This window comes from Clytia hemisphaerica, unplaced genomic scaffold (genome assembly GCF_902728285.1).
Source record: "Clytia hemisphaerica strain Z4C2 unplaced genomic scaffold, Clytia hemisphaerica genome assembly, whole genome shotgun sequence".
Classification (NCBI taxonomy): Eukaryota; Metazoa; Cnidaria; class Hydrozoa; order Leptothecata; family Clytiidae; genus Clytia; species Clytia hemisphaerica.
This window is the reverse complement of record NW_027104594.1, coordinates 570,003-586,909: the sequence shown is the minus strand read 5'-3', so window position 1 is coordinate 586,909 and position 16,907 is coordinate 570,003. Positions and strand designations below refer to the sequence as shown.

Sequence of the window (16,907 nt, the reverse complement as noted above, 5' to 3'; positions counted from 1 at the left end):
ATAGACAAGTTTTGAATTTCCAATTGAATGACTGTTATCCAATTTTCTATTCCAGCTTGTTTATTTCTGGTGGCAGCATCGAAGATGGAAGCAACAGTATCCACATTCTTGACCAAAGAATTGACGTGTTCTGGTGACATTGACAGAGCTAAGGCTATCCAAAGGTTAATACATACTTTGCATCAAGAGAAATTTGGAAAAAGTAGATACGTGATTTTCGATCGACTTGATTGAAAACGCCATTGTTCCTCTTTATAATGGAAACTTTTGTATTTTCTTTGTCAATTCTTCTTCATAGCAATGATAAGAAACTATTGCTTGGTCTTTCCTGTACCTTTCGATTTGACATTCTGATCAATAAGGAGCTGCCGTAGTTTAAAGATAGAGGCCGGGGGTCAAATCCCTGGCCGGATCATACCAAAGACTCATGGTATTTTATACATCTCTTCTCAATACTCTCAGCAATTTAAGGGATAAAAAAGATTGCCCCCCCCCCCTAGAAGAAGGAGCCTTCGGGTCGCCTCCAACTGCGGGCACAAAACTTTCTAATAACGTCAATAAAGTAGACCGGAAAAGTAAAGGAGTGAAGGGAAGCCTCTGAAGTATGACATCAATGCCCGAATACTAAGTCAAACCAAACAAGGAAATCATTTTTGTTTCTTATTTGAATATTTCAGATACGAAGTGTTATGGAATTGTCGGAAAACTGTTTATAACCATCTGGAAGAAACAAGTAAAACTGCATTGAAGGTATGTTTATTTTTCACGAAAAAAATCTGTCATCTAAATTTTAAATATGGTCGAAAGTCTGCACGTTAGAACTTTAAAATTGTTTTTTTGAAAAATTGGACCTTTCTTTTTGTTTCTTTTCTATTCTCAAGACTTCCTTGTCACTTTGATTTTCAGGTACCGTTCCCGAAGATTGAATATACCGTACCTTCACGCTTCATTGGACAGCAACCGGATCCAGAACAGCTACCGGACGCTCCATGGAATCCGGACGAGCAAGCTTTCAATGAACTAGACGTTTCAGACGATGAAGTGTCGTTGTATTTCCATGACAGCGAGAAACAGAAGAAAATCAAGCAAGAAAGACGTTTGAAGAAGTTGAAAAGAATGAGAGAAGACTTTCCCATCACTTCGGTTCCGTTAAATTTGGATGCATCCGTTGAGACGTGGATGGTTGAAGAAATCGCTGACGGTAACTTTGAAACGACAACCGGACCCAAATGCCTCGCGTCAATATTTTTGCCCGTTCTACCACCCTAACACCGTCCCAGTCTTTTTTCTCACCTATAGACAATAGAAAAAGGTGGAAAAAAAGTTTAGGGGGGGTAATTGAATAATAAAGTGCCACGCGACTACGGTGGAAAAGGTGTATTGTGTAATTTTTGGACAAGTTTTAATTCATGGTCACTTATAAATAAAATGTTTCGGTTAATTCTTTAATCTAAAAAGCATGTTTTTCTAAAAATTTCACTTTGGTACTGTTGAAACCTGTAGCAGAGCTTGAAGCTCGATGCTCGTTATATATATAGTATATTATGCACCTTAGAAAACATCTTAAAAGAAAAAATGAAGGATTTTTTTTATTTCTTTGAACCATTTCCCTGAAAACTCGTCAAACATTTATTGTAATTTTTTTTCACAGAGAACACCCCGAAAGAGACTAATGCGATGGCGTGTCAAATCGCCACCGCCCACCAACCTTTCTTCCCGCCTGCTATGAATGTTGGCATTCTACGCATTATCCCGCTCCTGGATGATGCTTCCATCACCACCATCAACAGCCAATCAGGTGAGTCTTTCTCTCGTTACCAGGACTCTATTAACTTCACTCGCTTAAATACTGCTCATTACTTAATTTTAAGAAATCTTGAATGATTTTTTTATATTTGGCAAACTTAATTCCTTGGAGGGCTTTAAATGAACGTTCGTTCGTTCGTTCGTTCGTTCGTTCGTTCGTTCGTTCGTTCGTTCGTTCGTTCGTTCGTTTCGTTCGTTCGTTCGTTCGTTCGTTCGTTCGTTCGTTCGTTCGTTCGTTCGTTCGTTCGTTCGTTCGTTCGTTCGTTCGTTCGTTCGTTCGTTCGTTCGTTCGTTCGTTCGTTCGTTCGTTCGTTCGTTCGTTCGTTCGTTCGTTCCGTTTGTCCAAAGAAATTAGCGTTTTTACTTTATTTTATATAATTATATCAATATCAATGTATTTCCTCACTGCTCACTAAAGTATAGATTTAGCTCCTGTTATCATGGCGGATTCATTAAAAAATGAGGAAATGATGAAATAAGTATTAACTTTCTCATTTTTTCAGTGGGTGATTTGGCTCACTCGTTGGTGTGGTATTGTTTAGTGGATGACCCTCAAACTTTCTTCAGAAGATTTTTCGAGAAAATCACCAACAAAAATAAACAGGTATTCTTTTTAAAGAATCTCGATACTTGTCGTTTGATACTTTTGGCTGTTTTCTGTGTGATTATTCATTTCACTGACTGCAGCTAGAGATTCTAAATGAAAGTTAACTTGTCGTATACAGTGCTGCAAATAACGGCCGGTGACCGGTAATTACCGGCCATTTTGTAGTTTCTACCGGTCATTCTGAGGCTCAGTTTTTCATTTTGTCCGGTTAAAATTTGAAGATTAGAGGCTTAGATAAATACTTAATAGCGCTTCTAATTAAAAGAGGAACAGTTTTCAAACTGAAATAGGTGTTTAACCAATCTAAATCATCACATACTAAAAAATTTTCTAAGATGATTCAACCAGACCCCCTGCTCGTTACACTCGAAAAATTACCGGCCAACTGAAATTTCCTTATTTGCAGCACTGCGTATATAACAGTTGAAAACTCAAACAACCTAGTTGATGTGTCAATTATAATACGTGCTATGCAATAATATAGTTGTTATATGATCATACCAGATCATACAATAACTGTTAGGGATAATGTTAGTTAGTAAATATTACTATACTATGATATTATAACTACTATAATAATATTTTTTCAGTTTTTTTTTTACCATACCCGCACTTTCTTTTGAATTTAATTCTCTAGCAGCTTTTGGGTGGGCACTCCTAGGCTCAGACCTACTAGTACATGACCTGAAAGATGGACCGATCTGATATGGGCTTACATTAAAAAGTCGCTTTCTTCAAACTTTCGTAAAAAATAATGGAAGTCAATGCAGAAATTGGGTTGTCTAACAAGACCTTAAAATTTTCTTATCTTCGTACGTTTTAGGAGGAGCTTATCTTGTTGCTTCGTAAATTGCTTTTCCACATCCCGAAATTACCGGGCAACGCAGCTGTGATTCTCTTCAATAATTTGGTACGTATTACAGTTCACTTGTTGATCTGAAGATTAAGGATCTGTCATTCAATATGTTTCTTCCATTAGATCAGCTTGAGTGTTTTAACATTTTCTTTGTGTCGAGTCATTTCTAGAACGGCAAGCGTCTGCCTTTCCTGAGACGCAGGAACGCCAGCCTAATTAACTAGTCCGTATTCACAAGCACATGGCTTATGAAATATAACGTTTTCGGCGCTTCAGGTAACTATCTTTTTCATTTGATAGATTGGATTGATATCATTTTACGAGCGAACAAACGACAAAGCACAACGCATGTTGTATCATGATAAAATTGCGGAAATCATGCCCCTCTTGTGGCAGGTAAATCACAGTTTGCCTTTTAAAACATTTTCAAATTAACCTAGGGCTTGACTTGAAGAAAACTTGTTTTTTGCCGTCATCCGACCCTATATTTTGGAGGTGGGTCGTTCGGTCGAAATTTTCGCCCTGCAAGGGGATTTGTTACTTCGTGGTATGGGACGTTTCAGCAAAAAATATTTGACGTTCCGATAATCACTTTTATCATTCTCTGCGTCATTGCTATTGTTTTGTTACAAATCAAAAAACATGAAGGTTTCATTGGAATGAGAAAAGTGTTCAGCGAATAGAATCACAAGTTTTGCGCTTTGAATGCCGCTCAAAAAATATACTTTTGGCGTACAAACTTTCGGGAGCAGAAACTTTCGCGAGGTCGAAAAATCGCGAAATTTACGACATTTACTTTCACGAATTCGAGGAACAAATATCTTTTTTGCGATTTTTTGAGTAAAAATGAGAAGTTTTAAACGAAAATCGGCTAAAAAGTAACAAATGTTCCTTGAATCCGATAAAAATGTAGTCGAAATAGTTTCGTGGTAGGGTCTGTCGGATGACAGAAACAACAGTCCGGCCTAGAAAAGATTTTATTATTGAAATACTTATTTTAACTCTATTGCGATAAACGGAAATATTATCCCACAAAAATAACTGTCGTTTTTTGATAACCCTGTATTTATGGTATCATCCTGAACTACTGATATTCAGAAAGCCATACTTCTGGCATAAAACTTTAAGCTTAACCTAAATAGTGTATGCATCATACAACAAGCGTCTTTTTCTTACAAAATTCAGATTGTACCAAGTGTGGACAAATTGTATTTCAACGAGATGAAACAAATTTTAAGGAGAGAGCACATCGATGTAAGTTCACAGCTAGGTTGGATATCTTCCCATTATCATTTGTCACATCCTAGTGCTGAAGAAGATCATCTTCGGGATAAAATCAAAGGGTGTTCAAAGGGCAATTTTTTTGAAGTTGTTTATTTCCATCAATTCTCTACTGTGAAGTTTCAATGTTGCTTTTGTCGTTGTTACTAAAAGTGGTAACACAGGGTAACACATGGTAACAGGGGGTAACAGGGGGTAACACATGGGTAACAGGGGTAACACTAGGGTAACAGGGTAACAGTTTGAAATTGGTGGCTCTGAGGGGTCGGAAATTTGAAAATTGACTTAACCAATGTTGTTGGTGAATACAATGATAGAATGAATGATGCTGGTCAATGCAATGATGGTGTTACTGGTGAATGCAATGATGGAATCAATGGTGCTGGTGAATGCAATGGTGGAATCAATGGTGCAGGTGACTGAAATGATGGAATCGATCTTGCTGGTGAATGCAATGATGGTGTTACTGGTGAATGCAATGATGGAATCAATGGTGCTGGTGAATGCAATGGTGGAATAAATGGTGCAGGTGACTGAAATGATGGAATCGATGTTACTGGTGAATGCAATGATGGAATCAATGGTGCTGGTGAATGCAATGGTGGAATCAATGGTGCAGGTGACTGAAATGATGGAATCGATGTTACTGGTGAATGCAATGATGGTGTTACTGGTGAATGCAATGATGGAATCAATGGTGCTGGTGAATGTAATGCTGGAATCAATGGTGCTGGTGAATTCAATGTTGGAATCAATGGTGCAGGTGACTGAAATGATGGAATCGATGAATGCAATGGTGTTGCTGGTGAATGCAATGATGGTGTTACTGGTGAATGCAATGATGGAATCAATGGTGCTGGTGAATGTAATGCTGGAATCAATGGTGCTGGTGAATTCAATGTTGGAATCAATGGTGCAGGTGACTGAAATGATGGAATCGATGTTGCTGGTGAATGCAATGATGGTGTTACTGGTGAATGCAATGATGGAATCAATGGTGCTGGTGAATGCAATGGTGGAATCAATGGTACAGGTGAATGAAATGATGGAATCGATGTTACTGGTGAATGCAATGATGGTTACTGGTGAATGCAATGATGGAATCAATATTGCTGGTATCTGTAGCTGGAATCAATTGTGCTGGTGAATGCAATGGTGGAATCAATGGTGCAGAGGGCTTAAATAATGGAATCGATGTTGCTGGTGAATGCAATGATGATGTTACTGCTGAATGCAATGGTGCAATCAATGTTGCCAGTGAATGCAATGATTGAATCGATGTTGCTGGTGAATGCAATGATGCAATCAGTGCTGGTGAATACAATGGTAGAATTAATGGTCCTGGTGAATGCAATTTACATTCCCCCTAAATGCAAACGAAGTAATCAAAAATATGTCTCAATAGTTTAAAACTTTCAGAGCAAGGAAAATGATAATTCTATAATTTAGGCTATTTTAGTAAGAAATTGTTCTACGGGATATGAAAAATCATTTAATTTTTGAAAAGATCTACCCCTGGACACTTCGATTTTTTTTGATAAATTTGGCGATGCAGTGGAATGCATCTTAACCCGAGTTAGTCAAAAGATAAACACCATTGCTTCCAGCATTACATTCACCAGCACCATTGATTCCATCATTACATTCACCAGTAACACCATCATTGCATTCACCAGTAACATCGATTCCATCATTTCAGTCACCTGCACTATTGATTCCACCATTGAATTCACCAGCACCATTGATTCCATCATTGCATTCACCAGTAACACCATCATTGCATTCACCAGCAACATCGATTCCATCATTTCAGTCACCTGCACCATTGATTCCAGCATTACATTCACCAGCACCATTGATTCCATCATTGCATTCACCAGTAACATCGATTCCATCATTTCAGTCACCTGCACCATTGATTCCAGCATTACATTCACCAGCACCGTTGATTCCATCATTGCATTCACCAGTAACACCATCATTGCATTCACCAGCAACATCGATTCAATCATTTCAGTCACCTGCACAATTGATTTCAACATTGAATTCACCAGCACCATTGATTCCAGCATTACATTCACCAGCACCATTGGTTCCATCATTGCATTCACCAGTAACACCATCATTGCATTCACCAGTAACATCGATTCCATCATTTCAGTCACCTGCACCATTTATTCCACCATTGCATTCACCAGCACTATTGATTCCATCATTGCATTCACCAGTAACACCATCATTGCATTCACCAGCAACATCGATTCCATCATTTCAGTCACCTGCACCATTGATTCCAGCATTACATTCACCAGCACCATTGATTCCATCATTGCATTCACCAGCAACATCGATTCCATCATTTCAGTCACCTGCACCATTGATTCCAGCATTACATTCACCAGCACCGTTGATTCCATCATTGCATTCACCAGTAACACCATCATTGCATTCACCAGCAACATCGATTCAATCATTTCAGTCACCTGCACAATTGATTTCAACATTGAATTCACCAGCACCATTGATTCCAGCATTACATTCACCAGCACCATTGGTTCCATCATTGCATTCACCAGTAACACCATCATTGCATTCACCAGTAACATCGATTCCATCATTTCAGTCACCTGCACCATTTATTCCACCATTGCATTCACCAGCACCATTGATTCCATCATTGCATTCACCAGTAACACCATCATTGCATTCACCAGCAAGATCGATTCCATCATTTCAGTCACCTGCACCATTGATTCCACCATTGCATTCACCAGCACCATTGATTCCATCATTGCATTCACCAGTAACACCATCATTGCATTCACCAGCAACATCGATTCCATCATTTCAGTCACCTGCACCATTGATTCCAACATTGAATTCACCAGCACCATTGATTCCAGCATTACATTCACCAGCACCATTGATTCCATCATTGCATTCACCAGTAACACCATCATTGCATTGACCAGCATCATTCATTCTATCATTGTATTCACCAACAACATTGGTTAAGTCAATTTTCAAATTTCCGACCCCTCAGAGCCACCATTTTCAAACTGTTACCCTGTTACCCTAGTGTTACCCCTGTTACCCATGTGTTACCCATGTGTTACCCCCTGTTACCCTAGTGTTACCCCCTGTTACCATGTGTTACCCTGTGTTACCACTTTTAGTAACAACGTGCTTTTGTTGCTATGATCTTTTAGTATTTTATGTTTGTCAACAAAAGATAAACACATAGTGATTATATTTATGATATTTCAATTTTTATTTTTTAGCACACACTGATGGTGACGGCTAACGTTGGTTGTGTCAAGGTACTCTTTTTATTTCAGCTTTCTGGTACATTATCATAAAAAGGTGCTAGTGTAGTTGATCTCCGCGGACAGTGGGACAGGGCTACATACACTACACAATATATTGTCAGGCAATATATTGATGATATATTGCTGAATGTCGGCAATATATTGAAAAGGTGTCCGCAATGGGCCATTCCAGTTTTTATTCGTTACCCCCCAATGGATGACATGGAATTTCCGTAGCAAATTGCTTTCAAGAAAGTCCGGAATTTCCGTAACAAATCTACAAAATACCTATCAAAACCGTGGAATTCCGTTACTGTAACCTAAAAAAATCATGGAATTCCAATACTTTAATGCAAAATTAAGTAAAATTCATGGAATTCCGATACTTTCTCTTTAAAGTTTGCCTGGAATTCCGTGCCAAAATTTATTTCAAAAATTGATGTCATCCATTTTTAGGGGGTAATTTTTTTTCTTCTGGAATGGCCCAATATATTGTCAGCTCGATTTGCAATATTCCAACAATAAAGGGGGATTGTTTACCGAAAGAAAATTCCTTTTTATAATAGAGTACCTGTTGTTTACTTCGTACATTACGGTCCGCAAACCATATTGTCGAATATTGTTCGTCAATATATTGTGTAGTCTAAGTAGCCCTTATAGAATAATAACTAGGTCACAGTGTGGATCTAAACCACACTGAAACGACCGCCTTCCATCACGCATCACGCTCGCGAAAGAGCGCACGCACATTATTAACGCCTACATGTCATCTCCAGTACATTTTAGATTATTCATTGAAAACAGATTACAATATAGTCATTTTTCATGTCTCGATTATTCAATTCCGAATAAAAGACATTCAGGGAAAAAAAAGAGAAACACCTGGGTAATCTAGTTAAAAAAAACGAAAGTAAATGGTAGACAAAGTAATGAGCCAAGGCAAAACGAGATTAGCGTACCACTATGAAAGAAACCGCCTCCGGCGGTCGATAATAGCATGATATATTTCCTCATTACAGCATGCTAGACAAGGAAATGTTTTAATCTTCGTACCGTAAATCCTCGAATAAGCGCCCGGGTTCTTATAGACTAGTAAACTAGTCGTTGAAAACAGACCCATCATATACAAAAAATCAAGCTCCAAATAAAAAGAATCGAAGGGGTGAAGTTGCGTCTCTTTTCTGAATTTCAACGACTAGAAGCTACTTCCCTCCAAAAACTTTGTTTAATTTTACAACTTTTTTTAGGTTTTTGAGAATCCATCCAACTTTTTTGACTAAATGATATTTCATAGTAACATTGAACATGGGAACATATAAATAAATGAGTATTTCCAAAAACACAATAAACAGAAGAAAAAAAAATGCAATGCCGCACGGGTCAGACATACAGAAATCTGTATGTCTCTCCTTACGATTTTAGGTGAAGAAAAAAAGGCGTTGGAAGTAGCTTCTAGTCGGTTATTTTCCTTTTCTCTCACGCGGGCTGAATATTTAATTAGTGTTTACATTATTTGATTGACAGTTTTATTATAAGGTTATAAATAATAACCGATTAGTTTACTAGTCTAGGGTGCTTATTTAATTTTTCAGGCTTTAAGGGGGGCGCTTATTTTTTTATTTCAGAAATTCGTATATCAATAAATTCGGAATCTGCTTAAACTTAACTGTTTCAAAGGGTTGGTTTTTCAAAAAAGGACGAATAAAAGAAAAATTGGAAAAATCCAATTGACAATTTCTATCATTTTATTCTTAATCGCTTTCTTTCTTTTTAAGACACAAGTGTCTACTCAATATCTTATTCAAAGGGGGGAGGGGCGCTTATTCGAGCGGGGCGCTTATAATATTATTTTAACTACCGGGTGCGCCACAAAAAAGTTTCTCTCTTTAAAACTAATTTTCTCAAAATCTAAAAGTTTTTAAAAAACTGTTTCTATTTCATTGGAAAGAAGATAGACAAACTTAAATTTTGATGGGTCATTTATTAAATTCGATTCACTAGATCAAAAGTTATGCTCAATTAAATAAAAAAATTACTTTCTGAAAGTGCTCAAAAACGTTAAAAATCGACCTATCAAATTAAACAGAAGCATAACTACACGATACATCATTATCTTCGTTTCAGTCATTAAAAATGATAATTAGCTGTCTAAATGACCTTCTGTTATATAAAGGAAGGTTGAATTTCAATAAAAGGCAGAAAAATTGTCGAAAAAAGCCAAAAAAATCTTGTAATATTCATAAAAATACATCAAATTGGGGTTTCGACGTACATCCAGCCTTAAATAGACTTTATTCTGTCTACAACCAAAAATCTGAGGAAAATATCGGTAAAAGTAAATTAAAATGATTTTGATGAAGATTTTAAACCCTTCCGACCCATCAGCTTCAAAATTCATGTGTTTAATTACTGAAAAATGCTTTTAATCATGTAAAGGCTATTGCGATTGCCAGTTTTAAAATAAAAATTTGATAGGTCGATTTTTAACGTTTTCGGGCACTTTCTGAAAGTAGCTTTTTTATTCAATTGAGCATAACTTTTGATCTAATGAACCGAATTTAATAAATGACCCATCCAAATTTAAATTTATCTTTCTTCTTTCCAATGAAATAGGAATGGTTCTTTCAAAATTTTTAGATTTCTAGAAAGTTAGTTTTAAAGAGAGAAACTTTTTTGTGGCGCACCCGGTATAAGGGGGCGCTTATTCGAGTGGGGCGCTTATTCGAGGATTTAAGGTAATTGGAAAGCAATTCGATTATGTAAAAATTACGTTTATTCCATCTAGAGATAAATTGCTGGTACCTTTGTCTGACGATACAACGACTATTTTCTTTAAATGATAAATGGCTCTTTATTCATACATCTTTAGGAATTGATTGTTCTTGGACATGGCAACAAACGAGAGAACCTTAACATTATGGATGTAAGTAGTATGCTCCTAGCGTTGTCTAAAGAAAACATAGAACGGAAGCTTTCCCGGGGGGATGGGTGGAGTACACGATTTGAAAACGACCGTGTGCGGCCCGAAATTAGGTTAGAAAAACCCAACCGTTACAGTACAGAGGGATTTACCCAGATTTCATTATATTTGGGTGGATTATCGATTCTCATGTTGCGTTTTCTTGAAATTTTTGTCATACAAAAAATGGCCAGATTTCTCAAAATGTTGCCCAATTTACTTTGTTTTCTCACCTTCTGCATCATCAGAGTACACTTTTTCTCACTTTCTCTCATTTTGACCCTTACAATGCACTTTGAGAAGCCTGAAAACGCACCATTAACATTAAGGGCCGCACCTACGGTAGTCTGCTTACCTTGAGTCCCCCTCTCAGGGAAGCTCTTACGAAAAGTTCTTAGAATAAGGCTGGAAACAAAGTTTTCAACCTCCCTTACTAAAGAAGGGTTTAGGAGGGAGTGATGGTATGACTTATTTGACCCATTCGTAAATGTTTTATTTATTTGTTTCCTTTACTGTATTACTCATCTTCGTTCATCAAGTTATTGTGTTTTTTTATCTTGAAAATGCTCCCAAAGCTTCAAAGAGCGACGTTCTACTATTCAATATGTTCTATTATTCAATAATATTGAAAGTCATCGTCAACAAAAGACTTATATGAACAGCGCTCTACTATTCGATACACTCCCTTATTCGATGAAAATCCAATTCCCTTTTGAAAATCGTATAAAGGCCGGTCTCCACTTTCGCGCGAAATGGGCGACAGTTTTTTCCGTAACCTTTTTTCCCTGAAGAAAAGATTACGTCATAAAAATGTTTCGCCCGAACAAAAAAAAAAGTTAAAGGAAGTTCTACTTTTTTCATCCGTTACGTCAATTTGGACCAATGGAATTGCTTCATTTTTCAACCAACCAATGACTTTACAAAAACGTCAAAAAGTTTTCGCTCATGTCGCGCGAAAGTGGAGACCGGCCTTAAGAGAGCGTCAACCGCAAATTATAAATCTGTTTTGTTTTTCCAACAAATTGTAGGAGATGACGTTCAAAGAATTGTTAACACAAATGAAAGGTGCTTTCGAAATCGAGGCTGGAAATTATTGGCTTGTTGATAAATACTCAGGTAGAAACACGCACAGACTAGATAGGCTAAATGCCCACAGATTTCCCGTAGAAGCGTGTCCAGTTTTAGAGCTAACTAGTCCGATACGTCTTTTTCTTATTTACCTCGGATTTTCGACCGTCCGAATTTCAAAATTATGGAATTGCCCTTCTGAAGACCAGAATTGAAAACGAGATGGTGCACTAGTCAGCTCTAAAACTGGACACGCTACCTTTTATATGGGAAGCCTGAGTGACTTGATTGGACGAGTCATGTAGTTAGAGATTAGTGGGTTAGAAATATATTTTGAATGATTTGACATTTTAGTATGGTCGTATATCGGCCGCCCTATACATCTAGTTGTGATGATGATTACATCCAGCTTCATCTGAATTTTGTGCTTCCTTCCTTCAAGTTGCCCTCAATTTTACTTACTTTTCCGTCTCTCCAGGTTTATTACTGGAGAACAACGCCAAGATTCGCGATGTGTACGTCTTCAAACGTGGTTATCAATGTCCTGTCCTCAAATTGGAAGAGCTTAGCGATGGATTCGTTCTTTCCAAACGGCAACAGCAGGTGATTTTACTGTTCTATATTTTACGTAGGAAAAGCCCCCGGAAATCTATCGATACGGGCTGAAAATCTTCGATTTGGTCAATGTTCTTAGTACTTTAAGGTAGATCAGACCAAATCTAGGATTTTCCTTTATCAAGCTTGTAAATTAAAATTTTTTAGTCGGACAACCTTGTCATTTACACGTTTAATGATATTATTACAAATGCTTGTAAGTAAGTTACAGTAATCTTAGGAAGCTCACCCTTTCGTTCAGAGCAATAATGTACTAAAATTATGTGTGCTATCTGGTTGTTTTATCGATAATTATAGACTGTATTTTCTTTTTCTTTTTACGTGGTCTACAGGCGAAAACAGGGAAACAAATGAGTTTGAATCAGTTGTTGTTAACAATGTCCATTTTCGACGTCCTACCTAATAAGGTATGTTGTGTTGATGTTAATGTGTATTGGGTCTTACCGTTTATCTTCATAGTTGTTTCACTTTAAAGGCTGTTTTACACGCATGCTAATTTTATCGTGATTTTACAAGGCAGCTGACAAAATCAACGGCTTCCCAAATCCTTAAAAACCTTGTGAACTCTTTGCTGATTTTCAGGGTGACTTTTAAGTGCAATTTTTTTCTTGATTTTCCGTTTCGTAGGGGTGGAGCCAACTTTCTAAAGCTTTAGCTGAGGTTACATTAGCTCCCCTCCTTACTCAAAATTGCTGAGGGGTGGACCCCTCTGCATTCTATTTTTGGCCTAAGATCTTTTAAAGATTTTGCGTCGGCCTGCAAAATTTGGCTGTTTGCAAAGTGTTTTAAACGATATCTTATAACCAAGCCTTCTTCAGATTTTTTTTCTGTATGCGCATATGGATGACGATGATATTTTTATTATCTTTCTAGAGGGTAAAACTAAATGGCTCTCAAAGGAGGCCTTCTTCATGAAACCAAATTTTCTCTAACCTAACCCGAAATAAAATAAGTATATTTTTAGTCTGAATGCCAGACCTCTACAAAACCGCAGGTAGTATTTCTATAAGGAGAGCGAATCCGTTAGTGGATACCAGCAGCCTAGTACATTTTCTTCAATGTAAAGGTTTAGAAAAATGAAAACCGTGCATCATTACCCTACGAAGTTATAAGACTCAATATGAATAATTTTCCCGATCTTCTCTCTCAGAAACACGTGATGTTCTTACATTCGGAGTTATATCAACAAGCCTCGTTTCCACGCAAAGCCATCGAGGTGGATTATGAATTGTGTTATGCTCCAGAGCTTGGAAAGGTATGCTAAGTGAAATTTGTTTGGTTGAGCCAGGGTCTAGATGGTGCGATTTAATGGCCTGACGGTAAATGGTCTAGTGTAAACTAGAGTCTACTTCTGGCCGGACTTAATCGCGCCATCCAGTCTATCAAAAAGCCTTAAGTGGACATTGTCTATGTACCAGGGTTCAGACAGACCCTGGAAAACCTGGAAATATGATAAATTTTCAGAAAAATCAGGGAAACTCAGGGAAACCCAGGGAAAAAATTTTTTTTTTCCCAGTCTGCTCAGGGAAACTCAGGGAATTTTATTTTTTGAAGAATGAATGGAAAAACAGATTTAAAAGTTTTTTTAGGTTTAAAGTGTTTATTCATATGCAGTATTTGTAGCTTCAATTTTTACCTTAGGTTTACCATTTGATTTGTGTGCCTTTTGTTTAAAGATACATCTCTTTTGACTCTGCTTAGTTTTTATGGTTTGCTTGATACTCAGGGAAAAAATAGGGAAAAAATAGCTAAAATGAGGAATTTCTCAGGGAAAAAACCTTTGAAAATTGATTAAAATTCAGGGAAAATCAGGGAATTTTATTTTCGAAGGTCTGTCTGAACCCTGTATATACTTGATGTTTGTTATGGTTTATTATTAAAGCATGTCTACAACTTTATAAGGTGGTAGGAGGGGATACAAGGTTTAAGCTTATAAACTTGCATCGTAATCACCATGAAAGATCTAGCTAGTTTAGAATACCATGTAAACTTAGAACTCTCAGAACCAGAACTCTCTAATTATTCCAAAAATCGGAAATAAAGTCATAAAAACATCGGGTTTGTTTTCTTGCAAAATAACATTGTGTGGTTTTCAAGTGAATATTTTTAAATCTATAGAAATCACATAAAAACTGTTTTAATGCAATAGTACATAGGCTACGTCATATCTTCCTTCGTTTCGAGCGTAAAACTCCTACTCTTCGGGCTATGAGCACTGCTCTTGTTTTGAATATTGAAATTCTCCAGATAAATCGCATGCGCACTGAGGTTTTAATGAAACAATAGAGAGTTTCGAAACCTAAGCCAATCAGCTATGTTTTAAACATTCTTTTATTTAAAATCTCTATTGATAAACATCTTTTGTGAATGTTGTCTATTATGTTTAAACCTATTAATAAGCAATTCCCGGTGGGGGTCACTAGTGGCCGCCTATAGCAGTGCCTATAGACCAAGAGTAAGGCCTAAAAGCCTGGATCTGTCTATTGTGTAGACTAAATAGTACACAGTTTTGCAATAAGGAGGGCCAGTTGCAAAACCTCACCTTACACACACTAGGAAGATTTCAATTTTGCTACAGGAACCTTTTTTTAAAGAGACATTCCTGGATCACAGCTGTTGTTAGATCTATGATTTTCTTACTATATTAGTTTGTGTTGATAAATCAGCCGCTCAACAAAACTTTCTTGGGAAATTTTGTTCAATTTTGGAAATACACGCCCTTTTTTTATAAGAATACACTATAAGAATGTCCATGATGAAAATTACCAAAAATTTAAGAATATCGTAAGAGTATTGTCATCATGAAAATTTTCACTTTTTTTAATGAAATGTTTTCAAATGAAATGCATCTATAACTTTTTCGAGCTGATTTAGCTAGCCCATTTTATTTTATCTTCCTTATTACTTTACATAGCTGTTTAATACATTGTATTTGTTTTTTTATGCATACACATATGAAAGTTTTCTGTTTTTACATTACTTTTCGATGATTTTGAGACTATGACTAAAATCTAAATATCATCATTAAGAGATTTCGACCAAAAAGTTAAGAATGATGAAATGGATTTACACCATTCTTATAAAAAAAACAGCGTGTATTTGCGCAATAAAAAAGAGGATTTCGAAATCTTCTTTTGCAATCTCCAAAAAATGTGCTCAATATTTTATGGGTGGCTGGTCATATGATTTCTTTGGTCACATGTGCCGTTTTTTGAAGAATACTTCTTTCTATATTTGGTATGGTATTTGTATGGCCCACTGATTGGTTGATTAACTGGAAACTATTACGTCAATTCTACATACAATCATTTTGGTTGGTCGAGTTTTTTCTTATTGTTTGAAATCAGCGATATTCAGAGGCTAAGACTAGCAATGTGATTGGTTATCACCTAGGAAACATTGCGTTATCTTGAAACACAAAGAGAGAGAGTGATGGTATAAATAAGCGTACATCTTGTGTACATCAAGCACAAGTACAACGATAAAAGTAAAGAAGAACACGCATAAAGGTTAGTACAAATTCCTACAATGTTTTTCTCGTTGTTTCTCTGTTATATTGCACCTTTTAAGTTCATCTGTCATTTCAACGAAGATTTCCAAAAATCGCTTACCCCCCTCCCCCTCCTCTCTCTTTTATTCATTCTGAGTACATATTTGATCAGTTTCCACGCCACAAGGGGGGGGGGAGCATGTCCAAAAACTTTTGGTTGTGCCTCCTTAGGCTCCATATTCATTGCCCCCTCCACTTTCAATTTCATGGTGTGGTCTCTGTTGGTTGACTAACTGAAGCAGAGGTTTGAGAGCATATAAGTCTGGTTGAATTCTTTTTTTTTTTTTGGAAAAAGTTTTCAAGTTAAGTAACAATACCCTTATATTTTTTTAGGTTGATTCTGTACAAACGCCTCAGAGGAGCCTCGTCCATTAACCATTGAAGTAAATTTCAAGTCCACTACAAACATAAAATGCAGCCATCTTCAAGTTCATCAACTCTTCAATCTTCAAAATTATGCATGCACCCTTCACGACCGATCAATTCAAATCTCACGTTCTGTTTAACCAAGAAGTCTAAACCCGCATCTGCAATCTCCAAAGCCTCATATGTTACAACATCAAAGACAAACGGGAATCAACAACAACGCGGCGGTTCACTGAATAGAACATCATCCAATTCATGATAAGCAGATTGCTAACCTGACGTTAAGATGAATGGTCATATTATCATTTTTAGATCGCAGTCAGACGAGATGATCACATCAGAGATACGAGACGTTTTGATAAGCATCTTAAAATTATTTGATCATGTCATTTATGGCACTTGTAATTATTGTATATTTTAAACCCGTTCTTTTGTTGTACTGAGTGTTCGATGGATTTTTTTGTATATAATAATGTAAAGACAATTTGTAT

The 16,907-nt window shown here is 36.8% G+C and overlaps 1 protein-coding gene across 1 annotated transcript in view; it reads left to right on the top strand.

Moving 5' to 3' along the window:
- The window catches only part of LOC136823957 (protein unc-80 homolog), a 45,004-nt gene that overhangs the window by 7,319 nt on the left and 20,778 nt on the right, over nt 1–16,907 (top strand). Inside the window, exons 9-22 of the mRNA XM_067080114.1 lie at nt 56–164; nt 678–750; nt 907–1,201; nt 1,652–1,798; nt 2,310–2,410; nt 3,237–3,323; nt 3,570–3,665; nt 4,455–4,523; nt 7,832–7,870; nt 10,728–10,781; nt 11,846–11,933; nt 12,364–12,488; nt 12,833–12,907; nt 13,651–13,755. Coding sequence (XP_066936215.1) covers nt 56–164; nt 678–750; nt 907–1,201; nt 1,652–1,798; nt 2,310–2,410; nt 3,237–3,323; nt 3,570–3,665; nt 4,455–4,523; nt 7,832–7,870; nt 10,728–10,781; nt 11,846–11,933; nt 12,364–12,488; nt 12,833–12,907; nt 13,651–13,755 — 1,463 coding nt within the window. The remainder of the gene's footprint in view (nt 1–55; nt 165–677; nt 751–906; nt 1,202–1,651; nt 1,799–2,309; nt 2,411–3,236; nt 3,324–3,569; nt 3,666–4,454; nt 4,524–7,831; nt 7,871–10,727; nt 10,782–11,845; nt 11,934–12,363; nt 12,489–12,832; nt 12,908–13,650; nt 13,756–16,907) is intronic.